The sequence below is a fragment of the Suricata suricatta genome, chromosome 12, assembly GCF_006229205.1.
Source record: "Suricata suricatta isolate VVHF042 chromosome 12, meerkat_22Aug2017_6uvM2_HiC, whole genome shotgun sequence".
In the NCBI taxonomy this organism is placed as follows: Eukaryota; Metazoa; Chordata; class Mammalia; order Carnivora; family Herpestidae; genus Suricata; species Suricata suricatta.
In genome coordinates, this window is record NC_043711.1 from 94,589,151 (window position 1) to 94,605,722 (window position 16,572).

Genomic DNA, 16,572 nt, shown 5'->3' on the forward strand with positions numbered 1-16,572 from the left:
GTGGATAAGTGTATCTAGGTGTGTATCTGTGTGTGTTTTTCAGCATCTTATTTCCCCCAACAGTGATGGTGTGATTACTGTTGTTTAATGTCCATTTTTGTGAGGTTAACTGGCATGTGGTCTCAGTACTGTCCTCCTCGGCTGTACAAGAACACCCGTATGGAACACCCTCTCAATAAGTACTGTTGGATGAGTGAGTGAATGGATTCTGCCAGCCCAGAGGAGGGGCACTGATCCATCCTCTAAGCCCCTAACCCAGCTCAGGGAAAGCTTTCTCTAGGAAGTAAGGGATAAGCAGTGATTTGCTAGTCGGAGGTGAGTCTGCTTCCGGAAGGAGAAACATCTGCAGAGTTTAGGAGGCGAGAGATGATTTGTTAGGCTCTGTTGCTTGGCATGTAGTAGTGGCTGTACTTACTAAACATCTTTTTCATATGCAGAAACATATTTTAAGCTTAGTGATGTATTTATCTCCTGTGCTAAATGCTAGGCCTCTCTGTTAACGAGCTGTATTCCTGCGGTCTCCATAGCTCTACATGTATTTTTAGATTTCTCTTCAGCTCCTAGTCTCTCGCTCTTTGGGGGGAGACGGGCAGATGGCCTTCTTTCAGGTTTTGTGGGCTGAGATGTGTTCCTCAGGCCAGGGCTGCACGTTTCCTGTCACCGGTTTCTAATCGAAAGAGACCGGAAACTGCATTCTTTTCCAGCTCCTGTTGTTTCCCACCCCAACCCTCCCCAGCCCGTCATTCTTCCCTTCGTCCTGCTCTGTGGCTGCCTCCTTAGTCACGTACTGCTTTTAAGTCTTTTAACCCTTAGGCCTCCTGAGAGTACTGTTTTCTAGCTAGCCAGATTTTGTTGTCAATCCCTGGCCTAATTTTAAAATGAAAGGAAATTTAGATTATTTTTAAATATAGAGAGCCATCTGAGGGTTGTCTAAGGGTCTTAAAATTTTGGTGATGAATCAGTGGGCTTTTTTTCCTTAATCACTATTTTGTTCTGAAGTTTAACTATTTCCTTTTGCTGTTTTTATATTTTACAGCTATCATGAGGAGTTTTTCCCTCCTACAAGAAGCCATAATCCCCTACATCCCCACCCTCATCACTCAGCTTACACAGAAGCTATTAGCTGTTAGTAAGGTAACAAGACCAGTTTTAAAAGTGCAGTTGCTTTTTAACTTCTCCTCCAAACTGTTTGAGCTGGCAGTAGATTGGGCTCAGGGAAAGTTCACTGAATTCTTCCTGCCCATCAGTCAGTACACATTTGAGAAGTGTGGGAAGTCACGAGATTGGAGACCTAGTGGCACTCGCCTTTAAGCCCGGGCCCCAAAACTTGAAAATGTTTCATTTAAATTATTCTCACTTCAAAATTAACATGTTTCATTGAGTAAAATTGAAAAAGTACAGATGATTGATCAATGTGATCTTAGATGGAGGAAAGCAGGCTTTGTACCAAGTGGACACACAAAATAGCTAGATTTCTGTAAAATGGTGTGGTCCTTTGTGTCTGGTTTTCTTTACTCTTTTTTTTTTTTTTTTAATGTTTATTTTTGAGAGACAGAGCATAAGTGGGGGAGGGACACAGAGAGAGGAAGACACAGAATTCAAAGCAGGCTCCAGGTACGCAGGGCTCAACATGACCTGAGCTAAAGTCTGGCACTTAACCTACTGAGCCATCCAGGTGCCCCTGGTCGTCTTTCACCCTTATTTACCCCAAGTATATTTCATTCCTTTGATCGAAAACTTTGTATTTTGATTCACATTTATTAACACTAAGTTTTAGAAAATAACAGTCATTTTAAGACTGCCAAAATTCTTTTGAGATGCCTGTTCCTAATTACTCTATGGAAAGGACATAAATTCATAGAAGTGTTCCAAGGATCCTGGAGAACAGTGATCATTTTCTAACTGGGTTCTGGGTATAGGTGTTGGACTGTTTTGACCCTTGGGAGATTAAGATAGAAGAGACATTGGGGCCTCCCCTGCTTCCCCCAGCCGTCTCCTGAGTTCATCTACTTTCTATGGTAGCCTTTTAAGAAGGTTTTCGTTTGAAGGAAAATAGGGTTATGTTGCTTTAAAAAGATTCAAAACCACTGATAGAAAGGATTGTCACTCGCGTGATTGGTTGTTCAGTCAGTTACATGTCCGACTTCAGCTCAGGTCATGATCTCCAGGTTTGTGAGTTCAAGCCCCACAATTGGGCTCTCTGCTATGAGCACAGAGCCTGCTTCAGATCCGCTGTCTCCCTCTCTGTTCCTCCTCCATGTGGGCTCATGCACTCGCTCCCTCTCTCAAAAAGATAAATTGAAAGTAAAAAACAGATAACACAATTTAAAAGAAAAAAAGGATCATCACTCTGTAGATACAGACATTGAGGCCCGTAGGGGCTAAGGTTTGCCTAAGGTGTCCCGCAGAAGGCTAGTGGCAGAGCCAGGACGTAACCCCTCCCTGCTCGTTTCTCCCACCATTCACTGACAGCTCTAGAGCACATGGGTTTTAGACACGATCCTTATGGTGCTGGGAGCTGAAGCTTGTGTAGTAATCTCTGTGACTTAGGTATTTTTTGTAGTGGACTTCTGCCCATTAAAAAGAAAATCCTAGGTGGGCACCTGAGGGTTCATTTGGCTGAGCGTCCAGCTTCGATCAGCTCATGATCTCACGGTTTGCAAGTTCGAACCCTGCGTTGGGCTTTGTGTTGACAGCTCAGAGCCTGGAGCCTGCTTTGGGTTATGTGTCTTCCTCTCTCTCTGCACCTCCCTGCTCGTTCCCTGCCTTTCTCTCTTTCTCGAAAATAAAAACATTAAAAACAATTATTTTAAATTCTGCAGAAAAGGGGTTAATATTTTTTTCTGAATTTTAAAGTCAGTATAAAACTTCAACATATATGCACACAAGTGTAATTGACGCTTTAATACTGGTTTTCTTTTTCTTTTTTAACATTTATTGATTTTCGAGAGACATAGAGAGATCATGAGCAGGGGAGGGGCAGAGAGAGGGGGACACAGAGAATCGGACAGGTTTTGAGCTGTCAGTACAGGGCCTGATGTGAGGCTCGAACCCACGAACTGCGAGATCGTGACCTGAGCTGAAGTCGGACGCTCAACCGACCAAGCCACCCAGGCACCCCAATGCTGATTTTCTTAAAAGATGGCCTTTTAATGTGTTCTAGAAAGAGCAGGTGTGTTTTATTTTAGATATTTAATATATCACTTAGTTATAATATGCTTTCTTTTTGTTCATTTCAGAACCCGAGCAAACCTCACTTCAATCACTACATGTTTGAAGCAATATGTTTATCCATAAGAATAACTTGCAAAGCTAACCCTGCTGCTGTTGTAAATTTTGAGGAGGCTTTATTTCTCGTGTTTACTGAAATTTTACAAAATGATGTACAAGGTAAGCTAAAGGAAGTTATATTTTTTATTACAGATTACAACTTAAAAAAATTTTTTTTAATGTTTATTTTTGACAGAGACAGTGCAAGTGGAGGAAAAGGGTACAGAGAGAGGGGGAGACACAAAAATCAAAACAGGCTCCAGCTCTGAGCTGTCAGCACAGAGCCCAGTGTGGGGCTTGAACTCATGAACTGTGAGATCATGACCTGAGCCGAAATTGGATGCTTAACTGACTGAGCCACCCAACCGCCCCTGAACACAGCTATTAAAGGGGTTAATAAATGCAGCCTGCCTGAGAGGTGTGCACCTTTTGTGCGGGAGCCGTTACTTGCTAATCTGACAACTCTGTTTACTTTCATCAACAGAATTTATTCCATACGTCTTTCAAGTGATGTCTTTACTCCTGGAAACACACAAAAATGACATCCCATCTTCCTATATGGCCTTATTTCCTCATCTCCTTCAGCCGGTGCTTTGGGAAAGAACAGGAAACATTCCTGCTCTAGTGAGGCTTCTCCAAGCATTCTTGGAACGCGGCTCAAACACCATAGCAAATGCTGCCGCCGACAAAATTGTGAGTGCAATTTATTTTGATGTAAGTTTCTGAAGTAGCTGAAACTGAGGATGGTGTTTGTTTTTTTTTTAATTCTTGATTTAAAGTAAATATAATAGTGTGGGAAGTAGTAGTAGAAAATACTAATGTAGATTTTATTATAATTAAGTATCCTTTAATTACCTCCATGGTGGAAAATAAAAACAGTCAAGGAGGTTAATTTCAGGATCTTAACTTTAAAAGCTTATTGCAATGGGATATTTTATCTCTGCACTTCAGAAGTAAGAATGGAAGCAAAAACACTAATTATTGTAGCATGTACCCTTTTCCAAGACATCGCCTGTTTAATGTGTAACTTTTCAAACGATTATTCCTTGTCTCTTTAACTGATTATTTGCTCTAATTTGTTGTAGCCTGGGTTATTAGGTGTGTTTCAGAAGCTAATTGCATCCAAAGCCAATGACCACCAAGGTTTTTATCTTCTAAACAGTATAATAGAGCACATGCCTCCGTGAGTATGAGTATAAAACCTCACTGTAGGATTATTCAAGGACTGTTAGGTCCTGAGATGATGATGAATTGATAACATTGTTGCTTTTATTCAACTCTTTAGTGAGTCGGTTGATCAGTATAGGAAGCAGATCTTCATTCTACTATTCCAGAGACTTCAGAATTCCAAAACAACAAAGTTTATCAAGAGTAAGTAAAATCATTTGGCTATTCCTACAGAAATAATGAAGGAAAATATCTAAAACTCTCATTTTCTGGGTATATAAAAATGGTTTATTAAGTTATAAGCTTTTTATATAAAATATTTTAAGATGTTTGTATTCTGCAAACACTAAGTCACTTTCTAATAGATTGTGTTCCAAAGGTTTCTAAGGTTAGATGTCAGAACATTTTGTGTCTATACTATATGTTAAATGGTATGAGAAAGGCACGTATCGATGCCACAGTTAGCCAGTGGTTTTAATGATCGTGATTATTCCACTTGGCGGACTTCAGTGCTGAGTCTCTTGTTCAGCGCAGTGAGGTCTCCGTACTGATCTTCTGCATCTCCTTTCAACAGGCTTCTTAGTCTTTATTAATTTGTATTGCATAAAGTATGGGGCATTGGCGCTGCAAGAAATATTTGATGGTATACAACCAAAGTAAGTTTGTTTTTATTATTTATTACAATTAAGGAAAAAATCTATTTTGTGGGGAGAGAGCATGTGCATGAGCGGGGGAGGGGCAGAGAAAATCCCAAGCAGGCTCTGTGCTACCAGTAAGGAGCTCAGTCCCACAAACATGAGATCATAACCTGAGCCAAAACCAAGAGTCAGACATTTAACAGACTGAGCCACCTAGGTGCCCATGTAATTTATTTTTTAAAGCAAATAATGGACCTCTTTTAGCACAAACCAGTATTTCTATTTATACCTGGTTTTATAGTTCTTGGTGGAGTTATAGTATTTTGTGGTCTTCGGACTATTGAACTGCAAGGAAGAAAATCTCTCTGAAACATCGTCCTCCCTCAGTTCCGCCAGCCAGGTATACTCTGTTATTGATGGTCAGGGTTGTCTCCAGGAGCCTGCTTTTCCTTCAGTGTAGATATGGAGTGTAGTTAGGTAGCATTTCCCACTTAACAAGGAAAGGAAGGACAGAAAGAAATGAAAGAGAACAATTTGGAGACAAAATTCAAGTTAGATCCCTGTATTGTATCCACAAAATTCCAGATTGCCTGAAAGGTAAACAATGAATTAACCTGAAATGTCTTACCAGAGAATATGCTTTCCAGTAGTAGAGGTTTATGAGGAAATCCATTTCATGAACTGCTAGTGGGTCCCTAAACTGGTATGATCTTGCTATAGGGGAAAAAATATGCACTTTTATCTAGAGCTAAAATTTCCAGTATCCTTGATAACTCACTGTTTTCGCCTCAGATATTTGTAGTAAAGTATTTACACTGAGGATTTTGCTTAGCTAATATGGGAAGCTTTACTTTTGGATGTTTGCAGCAACATATTAAAATTGTTGGCCAAATCTTTTTTTTTTTTGTAATATAGCCTAACATTTACATGGCTACAGGTCTGTAAACATAGGAAGTTGGGAAGGTTCTAATTCAGAAATGTTAGAACTGGTTACTGCTGGATAGCAGGGTGATGGGTAATTCATTTTCTTCTTTCCCTTATTTTTTGTTAATGTTTGAGAGAGAGCTCTCTAGTTGGGGAGGGAGGGAGACAGACAGACAAAATCCAAAGCAGGCTCCAGGCTGTCAGCACAAAGCCCCATGTAGGGCTCGTACCCATGAACGGTGACATCACGACCTGAGCCGAAATTGAATGCTTACCTGACTGCCTGTTTTCGAATTTCTAATTTTTCAAAATTTCACTGAGTAATGTAGAAAAACCTACAAGTCAAGAAAAGTGCCGTGAAGATCCTCGTTGAGCGCAGTGGCTCACGGCGTTGTTGGCGGCACGTGGCCGGATGGGAGGGCAGGGTTTGCTGTAGCTCCGTCATCTCGAGGGCCCTCCCGCTTAGCTGACCAGCTTGGTATTCTGGATTTTATAATGTTCCTAAAGAGCCAGTGTAAATAACAGTACGAATTTCAGTGTAATTATAGAGATAATCTAATGTAAAATTTTGTTTTAATAGAATGTTTGGAATGGTTTTGGAAAAAATCATTATTCCTGAAATTCAGAAAGTATCTGGAAATGTTGAGAAAAAGATCTGTGCAGTTGGCATAACCAAATTACTAACGGAATGTCCCCCGATGATGGACACAGAGTATACCAAGCTGTGGTAAGTCGAGTTGTTAGAAATTACTGCTTCCTTCCTCCATGACTACAAAACCAGACAAGCTTATTCCCTCGAGGGCTGAGACTGGGCTTTGACCTCAGGTTCTCCACTAGCTACCATCAGATCCAAGACAGGACATTTGGTCCTTCTGGGTCTACAAAGAACTTTATAAAGTTTTTTAAATTCTTGAGAGAGAATAAGAGAGGGCAGGCAGGTGGGGGAAGGGGCAGAGGTCTGCCCCGCTCTGTGCTGCCAGTGCAGAGCCTGACACAGGGTTCAGTCCCACCAGCCAGGAGATCATGACCTGAGGGCAGACCAAGAGCTTGACTCTCATTGACTCAGCCCCCCAGGCACCCCTAGGCCTAGAAACCTCCCAGTCCTGCTTTATCGTTATTGGAGGGGGTTCATGTGTCCCTTTGAGAATCTGCTGAAAGTCCCTGGTCTCCTCGATCTCTAGGACTGTTCACGACAGACACCCAACCAAACTGGCTTAAAAGGAGTTAATTGGAGCACCTGGGTGGCTCCGGTCATGATCTTGCAGTTTTGGGTTTGAGCCCTGCATCAGGCTCTGTGCTGTTGGCCTGCTTGAGATTGTGTCTCCCTCTTTTTGCCCCTCCCTTGCTTGCATTCTGACTCTCTCCCTCTCAAAAATAAACATTAAAAAAAATTTTTTAAAGGAGAAATTGAATAGGCTAAGAGTATATTGCGTGTCTGTACTTGGCGTCTGTATTACTGGCTTTTTTCGACCTCTTGCATCTCCTTTCCTCACTTTGGGTTCACTTTGGCCACCTCTTCCAGAGAGGGATCTCATGATTTGGGGCTTTTTTCTCTTCCATTTCAGAGTCCCCTTACTACTCTTCAGACTGTGGGTCTATAGTTTTGTGTCTCTGAAGAATTGCTTATTGTTTAAGCAGATTATTTCTGTAGATCTAATTTTTCATGTTGCTTTCTTCAAATCCAGGACTCCTTTATTACAATCCCTGATTGGCCTTTTTGAGTTACCTGAAGATGATACCATTCCTGATGAAGAACATTTTATTGACATAGAAGATACACCAGGATATCAGACTGCCTTCTCGCAACTGGCATTTGCCGGGAAGAAAGAACATGATCCTGTAGGTCAGATGGTGAACAACCCCAAAATTCACCTGGCGCAATCTCTTCACAAGTTGTCTACCGCCTGTCCAGGCAGGGTAAGGGACTGGTGTCACAGAACTCTGAGTCGTAGAGACTTTCTGGGAAGGCAAGAAGGTAGTTATTCTGGCATATGTCCTCATGGGTGAGCCTGATCAAACATCCCACTGAATTACAGTTTTTCTGTAGTTAAAATGATGTGCTAGAAATTGATTTTAAGCAAATGATTTTCAGAGTAAAGACAAAGCAGGGGCATCATCACTGCCCCCTTTTTTCTTAAAGTTTTAAAGTAATCTCTACATCTGACATGAGCTTGAACTCAAGACCCTGAGGTCAAGGGCCACATGTTCTCCTGACTGAGCCATCCAGGTGCCCTAAAACCCTTTCATTAGAAATGTGTTTATTTCCCAGATTGAAATAATCCTTTATTTGAAATGTAGGCATTTTCTTATTTTTTTAACCATAGCATACTCAGAAATTAAAGAATGGATCATGGAGTAAACCTAATAATGGCTGTAGAGTGGCATTAGCTAGCATCTTTTACAGAGTCTTTTAGATCATCTGGTAAAATTTGTGTTTCTTAAGTTCAAACACACAGAACCAGCGTGTGCTGACCTTTAAAACTGACCAGCACTCCGCCAATTAGGTTGCATTTGTTTCTTGGGCAGGTGATTTTAACCCATTTAAAAAAATCCTTACTGGTTAGTGATGCATATATATATATATGTATATATATATAAAATTAATATCACCACAATACCTCTACCACACTGAACAGCAATTCCTTATGGATCTGTTTCTGAGACCTGGCCAGGTGTGCACGAGTGGGGGAGGGGCAGAGAGAGACAGAATGTCTGGCTCACGTCACAATTTCATGTTTTGTGGGTTTAAGCCTGGTGTCAAAGTCAGACACTTAACTGACTGAACCACCCAGGCACCCTGAGACCTGTCCAGTTCCCAGTTCTTCCGTAGGAGACGGGGCTTGGGGTGGTTGGTTAGGACCTCCACAACCATGGGTGTCCCGTGTCTTGTAGGTTCCATCAATGGTGAGCACCAGCCTCAATGCAGAAGCGCTCCAGTACCTCCAAGGATACCTCCAGGCGGCCAGTGTGACACTGCTTTGAACTGCATTTTCCAAAGTGGCTAAGCCCAGGAGGGTTTCCGAGGACATCACGTAGATGTCCGAGCACAGCTGCATTAAAGCAAGTTTTCCTTTTGAACTTGTCACAAATTCCATCTTCTAATGAATATTAAATATTGCTTTATGCTGAACCCTGAGCAAATTAGGTGGTCTGTATGGTCATAAATATGTGGGTGACTTTTCCAGTTTGCAGCTCCAAGGGACAAGTAGTTCAGTTTATGATCATGAGTTGAGCATTTGCACTGTTTCGAGAACGTTAAAATTGTGATGGACACTGAGTGTGGAGACTTTTTTCTGTTATAAATCCTTTTGATTTGGAGGCACCGCCATTTGTGTTTCTTTTATCCTTTGTATTTCTGTTTCCTTAAACTTTTATTGGAAATACTGGTGTAACTTGCCAAGAAATGCACATTTCATGGTTTCAAATCTGTAATCAGCAATAAAAAAAAGCCCCCTCAAATATGTATCCAAGAACATCTTAAGGAAAGGTTTTTGGTGCTGATAATTTAATTCAAACTCAGATTAGTCTTTCCTTACCAGGGAAAAGGGGACAGTAACACAGGCTTGGGGCTCATCTCTCAGAACTTTTCTGGACGCGGTCCCAGGCGGCGGCACGACCTCCGGGCGGACGGCAGAGAAGCGCCTGCGGGCTTCACGCGGCGGGCAGGCACTCGGGGGGTGTGGGCGCCCCCCTCCTCTGCAGACCGGGGCGGGGGGGGGGGGGGCGGTCTTGCAGCTTTTCAAACCACAGCACCTTAGAGGCTGAAGTCCGAGGGAGTCCCAGAGTGGGTCTTGTGCGCACAGGTCACACGGCTGCGGCCTGGGCAGGCGCTCTGACCGCTCTTAGGGAGTGGGCCGACTGTTACTTGAGAGGCGCAGTTCACTTACGCTGGAATTGTCCGTTGAGTGCGGATTAAACTGGAGTCTCACTCTCACAGATCGCTTCTTTTAAAACTCAGGTACCAGACCTGAATGCTGCTTCACGTGTTGTTTTTGCAGTGTTGCTTGGGAACGTGTTCTGTCCCGATCTAATCACTTGTCTTGACCCGGTGATGGAAGCAGTAGATTATTTAAGCGGTCACGGGCAGGAGGGCATTGAAGTCGTCCTGGGATCCACTTTTAAACTGTTAAGTCTGGAATGGAGAACAGAATCGGTGATGGTTAGTTTGCTGCTTATAGAAGCTCTGAGCGCGCCTTTCTGGCCCTGCTCTTGCCGAGGCTGCCGAGCAGGTGAGCGCGCTGCCCGTCTGCGTGCGCGCCACGGCGTCTGGAGTCCGGAGAGCTGAGGCGGCTGTGAGCAGGCAGACGGGTACTTGTACTCAGGCACAAGTCAGTTCTGTTAATGTTTAAAAATGCTTTAAATTGAGATTTCTTATTCCATCGTCTTAGTTTATCTGTTTAGCTTTTAAAGATTTTTGAAATGATAAGTAGTGAGTGAGTGACAGGTCTTGGTGACTTCCTCAGTGGTGAAGCCAATTCTTTGTGGGTTTAAAGAGCTGGGTTCATACTTTGAGTCTGAATTCCTCTGCCATGGACTTGTGTGGCCTTTGTGGCGGGGGGGTGGGGTGGGGAATCACCTTCAGGATGGTAGAAAGATGTAAAATGACGTACTTAGAGCGGAGAACATATATAAAGTAAGTACTAATAAACAGAAGCTGCCACTTGCTTGTTCAGGGTGGGGTTGGGGACAAGGCGCTCGGCTGGAAGTGTTTGTTACTTACCAGCACTCCAGCAGCTCTGGGGAGTGGGAAGCCTTTCTGGAAGGGTCCTGGCCTAGGTAAGGTGCTCACCCTAACAAGGGCAATTTTAGACATGGGGGAAATGTCAGTTGTAAAGTTCCTCAAGAGAGCCTCCTGCTGGGCCCATGGATTCTTTCTGCACATCTCCCCTTTTAACAACCTGATTTTTTAAAATATAAATGTATTTAAATGTATCTACTTTGTTAGAAACTTGGAAAGTACAGAAAACTACTTAAAAAACATTCATATTCCTACCTTTATATATTCTGGTTTTCTCCCCCTGAGCAAAGTTGAATCATTTATAGTTTTATATGCTTTTTGAAAAACATAAAACTTTTAATAATATTACTTGGTAAGTGACCATTACCAAAGAGTTATAACCACTGTTGGAAATGAGAGAGTCTTGAACTGAACATACCTTACACGTCAGTCTTTAGGTCTCTGTTTCCTACTGCCGGGAATACCGGGCCGGCTCTCCAGGGGACAGGTGTACTCCAATCTCTGAGCACACCCTTCTCACACCGGGCCTTGTCCCGTTGCTGCTGTTTAGACAGGTGAAAACGGGGTCTCATTTTCCCACTCGTGCAGCAGAGCCGGTGTGGCTTTGATGGAACTGTGAGGTTAACCGAGGACAAGTCCCCGCCGTCCGCTCCTGGTGACATCGCGCGGCCTGTGGTCCCTCCTCTTCCTGGCGCGTCAGCCTCCAGCCGTCCGTCACCTCCCTGCTGTGGAAAGTAAGACTCCAGATGACGCTGCTGCCCTCTTGGAGTCTTTTTGGGTGTTTTTAGTGATGACATTTTCTGATTCTTTTTATCATCAGCTTTGGCTAGTGTCTCTTGACACCTCAGCATTGACGATAAGGTCTCTCTGGTGTGTCCGCTGTCCCTTCACTTTCACAGGGTCACAGGAGAGGGTGCTTCATTCCATGTCTTCTTGTCTCTTTTGAAGCGGGGAGTGGTGAACAGTACTTGTTAATGAAGGCCAAGGGGGAGCTGAGTGCCGGGCCAGCAGGGTGTCAAGGCTGCATTTCTTCTTCCCTTGGGTCCAGGGTCTTGACTTTTGCATTCTTTAAAAGACGATGTTCTGAGATTCAAGGTCAAAGGGACTTTTTTACCCATCAGTTGCTAAAAGCCAAGTCCCATGTTAGCTTGTATTATATTTGGATCCTGGCTTTTTTCTTATTCTGTGTGTCACATGGCATCTCTAAATCTTCCTCAAGGTGCTCTTTTCACATCTCACTGATGGGCCATGCGGGCTCTCCAGATCGCTAGGGCTCTCGGTCAAGCCTCCTCCTATCAATGTTCTGTGGAAACTTGAGAACTGGATATGAGTCTTTGGTTGAGAATCTGATAGGTCAAGAAAGTTCCCAGGTCACACAGCTGGATGGGAACGGGGCTTGATTCACCCTCAGCACAGCCTCCAGAGCATAGGACTTGGCACAAGTCCGAAATAGGTAACCAGTTAATAAGGACGAGATCATGAGGTACTCTTACATATACATTTTTTTAAATACCGATTTTTGACAGCGTCAGCGGGGGAGGGGCACAGAGAGAGGGAGACACAGAATCTGAAGCAGGTTCCTGACCGAGCTGGCAGCCCAGAGCCTGATGCGGGGCCTGAACTCACAAGCCATGAGATCATGACCCGAGCTGCACTGAGCCACCCAGGCGCCCCCTTAGAAGCATGAATCCTAGATGTGCCCTTTTGTTCTTGTTGGGAGAAACTTGGTGGCCCAGATGTGTGACTGTAAGGCAGGACTTACCCTGGGAGTCCGCCCTAGGGCTTGCTTAGGACTGGTCTTCTGTAGGGCAAAGGAGCTTTCTGGATCCGTTGAAAGTAACTCCAGGTAATTTCCGGTGGAGTCTCTAAAAGAGGTAAGGTGGTCTGGTTACAGACACACAAGACCACACTGGCCCTGGGTGGACAGCTCCCCTTTTACCCACCCTTCCGCGGGGTCGCCGCACAAAGCATGGTAAAGGCTGTTTTTAAAATGTCCACGTGTGGCTGGAGAAGGCCGTCGAATTCTGTAAAGTAGCAGCTTCTGTTTATTAGTACTTACTCTATATATTTCTGTTAGAGGATGTGAGCTGTGAGCGCCAGGCAGGTGAGGAGGGAGCCACAAGAGGCAGGTCTGGGAGAAGTTTCTCAGATGTTTTGCAAAGCCAGGTAGGAAACAGTAGGAGAAAAGCAGCTCATTGCTCCAGAAAAGGGTCCACCTCCTTGCAGGGAATTAGGGCCGCCCTCTTGCATCTAAAGAAGAAAATGACCACTGCTGCCAGGTGCCTGGGTTTCTGCAGCAAAGCCCAGCTGAGCAGCCGTCCTGGTCCATCTCCCCAGCCAGTCTAGGACAAGAGAAGAAGCAGAGCCCAGCACCAGCCGGGCCCTGCCACTCACGGAGCAGTCCCGTGTGTCAGGTAGAGCCTGCTGAGCGCCCTGGTCAAGACAGGAGGCAGACAGGGAGGCTAAAACCCTCCCCCAAGGACAAGCAGGGTGGAGACAACAGACTTGAGCCAACAGGTTGCACATTCCACACTCCAGCCGTGTGACCACCTCGCCTTCAGCTCTGACCCTTCGGCCACAAGCCACCTGTCCAGTCCTTCAGTGTCCTACACAGGCTGCTTAGGAAACTCCCTTCAGTCCCAGGACAGACAGGCTTGGACCCTGAACAGCAGTCTCCAGAGCCGAGGGACATACGTGTGGAATAGCATGGCCAAAGGCACCCTCATTTCACTCAAAGGCAGCATTTCTCAACATGACTCCCCAAGGTTTGCAGTGCTGTCAAAAGGAACATCTACGACTCGCGGTTATGTGTTTTGTGTTAGGAAAAATCACTAGCAATGTTACTGCTTATGATGGTGGCTCTCAAAGTTCCACAGCATCGCCTGGGATGCTGCGTCCCAGACCTCCTGCACCGAACTCGGAACTGGGACCCAGCAGCCTCTTAGCAGCCCTCCACGTGAGGTGACGCCATGATACCCCATGTCTAGGCTGCTCAGCAGTGGTTCAGGGTAAAGCGAAGACAGGAGAGGTAGGGCCCACGAGTGGACCTCTGCCAAAGTCCGCTCCCTAGTTACAGGTGAGACACACGAATTCTTGCCCTCCTGCCGTCTGTCGCTACACTTTCTCTTGAGAGATGTGCAGGGGACTTGGGCCTGTATCCCAATGGGAAGGGCGTGAGAGCTGGATAGGACAAAAAGAGCAAGAGTAAGACTCCGCATTTCCAGCAAGGAATCGGGCAAATGTCTCTCCACCTCCTGCCCTGAGTGGGAGACTCTCCAGACCACCCAGGAGCAGCCGGCTTGTCGCTGGGCAGAAAGACAAATAGACGGTCTTTACAAAGCACCTCGGCACTAGGCTCTCTTGAGAAGCTATTTACATGTATTGTCTTAACTGCGTGAGAGGTGCTTTTCTGATTTACAGATGGAGAAACCGAGGCACAGAGAGGTGAAATAAACTGAGGTCTCAGCAAAGAGGCGACAAGTCGGGACTAACCCGCTGGCAGCAGCCGTGCCTCCCCGAGAGGCCTCCGACCAGCTCCTCGGCCACACGTCAAGTGTGTGTCCACCTCCATTACTGACCTTGGTCCTCCGGGGGGCGATCTCTTCACAGCACAGAAGCCACGTCCACGTGGGAGTCCACCCTCTACCCTGCTGCTCCCTCGTGCGCGCCCACCGGAAAATGTTACCTGGCCAAGGAGAGCAATGACAACGGTCGGGCCGGGTCTGGGGCTGCTCAGACCTTGGAGCGTTCAGAGGGCAGACTTGCCAACAAAGCCTCTAGGCCCAAACTCAGCCATTCAACGTGGCCCCAGATGCTGGCACTGGAGGTACAGGGTGCGCACAGCTGCCTTCCGGCATGGCCCCAAACCAGCGTGTCCCCCTCCCCTGGGCTGGGGGAGGTCTGCACACCTCTGATTTCCCTGGGTGGAGGATGACCCCCCCTTGCACATTTACACCGCTCTTGTCCGTGAAAGAGCCAACCAGACGGAAGCGTTACGGGACGTCAGGGCCCAGAGGAGAACCTGCAGGCCTGCGCTGCCACCCTGCCCACGCCGGTCTCCCCGTCTGACCGGCTGCCTGAGGAGCACACACCGGCCACACACCCGCAGCAGGCATCTGTGCTGACCACTAGATCAGAGCCTGGAGCCTGCTTCCGGTTCTGTGTCTCCTTCTCTCTCTGCCTCTCCCCCTCTCATGCTCTGTCTCTCTCTCTATCAAAAATAAATAAAACATTAAAAAAATTAAAATAAAAAAAATCAAACTTGAGAGAGTTGGGATAGAAGGAACTTACTTAAACATCATAAAAGCCAGTTATGAAAAGCCCACAGCCAATGTTACCCTCAATGCGGAAAAACTGAGAGCCTTCCCCCCGAGATCAGGGACACGACAGGGGTGCCCACTCTCATCACTGCTGTTTAACATAGTGCTGGAAGGCCTAGCATCAGCAATCAGACAACAAAAGGAAATAAAAGGCATCAGAATTGGCAAAGAAGAAGTCAAACTTTCCCTTTTCGCAGATGACACGATACTCTACATGGAAAAGCCAATCGACTCCACCAGAAGCCTAGAACTGATCAATGAATTCAGTAAAGTTGCAGGGTACAAAGTCAATGTACAGAAATCAGTTGCATTCTTATACACCAAAAATGAAGCCACAGAAAGAGAAATCAAGAAACAGATCCCATTCACAATTGCACGAAAAACCATAAAATACCTAGGAATAAACCTAACCAAAGATGTAAAAGACCTGTATGCTGAAAACTATAGAAGACTTATGAAGGAAATTGAAGAAGACACAAAGAAATGGAAAAACATTCTGTGTTCATGGATCGGAAGAATAAACATTGTGAAAATGTCATGATTACCCAGAGCAATCTACACATTCCATGCAATCCCCATCAAAGTTGCACCAGCATTCTTCTCAAAGCTAGAACAAACTATCTTAAAATTCGTATGGAACCACAAAAAACCCTGTTTAGCCAAAGTAATACTGAAGAAGAAAACCAAAACGGGGGCATCACAATCCCAGACTTTAGCCTCTACTACAAAGCTGTCATCATCAAGACAGTATGGTACTGCCACAAAAACAGATGGCAAATGGACCAATGGAATAGAATAGAGAACCCAGAACTGGACCCACAAGTGTATGGCCAAGTAATCTTTGACAAAGCAGGAAAGAGTATCCAATGGAAAAAGGACAGCCTCTTCAACAAGTGGTGTTGGGAGAGGTGGACAGCAACATGTAGAAAAATGAAATTAGACCACCTTCTTACACCATTCACAAAAATAAACTCAAAATGGATAAAGGATCTGAATGTGAGACAGGAAACTATCAAAACCCTAGAGGAGAAATCAGGAAAAAACCTCCTTGACCTCAACTGCAGCAATTTCTTCCTCAGCGTATCCCCAGAGGCAAGGGAATCAAGAACAAAAATGAACTACTGGGACCTCATCAAGATAAAAAGCTTCTACAAGGCAAAGGAAACAATCAAAAAAACTAACAGGCAACAGACAGAATGGGAAAAGATAGCGGCAAATGGCATATCAGATAAAGGGCTAGTATCCAAAATCTACAAGGAGCTCACTAAACTCCATACACGAAAAATGAATGATCCAGTGAAGAAATGGGCAGAAGACCTGAATAGACACTTCTCCAAAGAGGACATCCAGATGGCCAACAAGCACATGAAACGATGCTCAACATCACTCATCATCAGGGAAACACAAATCAAAACCACACTGAGATACCAACTCACATCGGTCAGAGTGGCTAAAATGAACAAATCAAGAGACTATAGATGCTGGCGAGGGTGTGGAGAGACGGGCACCCTCCTGC

At 45.0% G+C, this 16,572-nt stretch overlaps 1 protein-coding gene across 1 annotated transcript in view; it reads left to right on the forward strand.

Moving 5' to 3' along the window:
- Window positions 1-9,469, forward strand: part of CSE1L (chromosome segregation 1 like) — a 43,311-nt gene extending 33,842 nt beyond the window's left edge. Inside the window, exons 17-25 of the mRNA XM_029917112.1 lie at window positions 1,037-1,134; window positions 3,240-3,390; window positions 3,755-3,963; window positions 4,356-4,453; window positions 4,556-4,641; window positions 5,012-5,093; window positions 6,580-6,726; window positions 7,685-7,916; window positions 8,892-9,469. Of these exons, the coding sequence (XP_029772972.1) occupies window positions 1,037-1,134; window positions 3,240-3,390; window positions 3,755-3,963; window positions 4,356-4,453; window positions 4,556-4,641; window positions 5,012-5,093; window positions 6,580-6,726; window positions 7,685-7,916; window positions 8,892-8,981 (1,193 nt within the window). The 3' untranslated portion in view covers window positions 8,982-9,469. The remainder of the gene's footprint in view (window positions 1-1,036; window positions 1,135-3,239; window positions 3,391-3,754; window positions 3,964-4,355; window positions 4,454-4,555; window positions 4,642-5,011; window positions 5,094-6,579; window positions 6,727-7,684; window positions 7,917-8,891) is intronic.
- The last annotated feature ends 7,103 nt before the right edge of the window (window positions 9,470-16,572 follow it).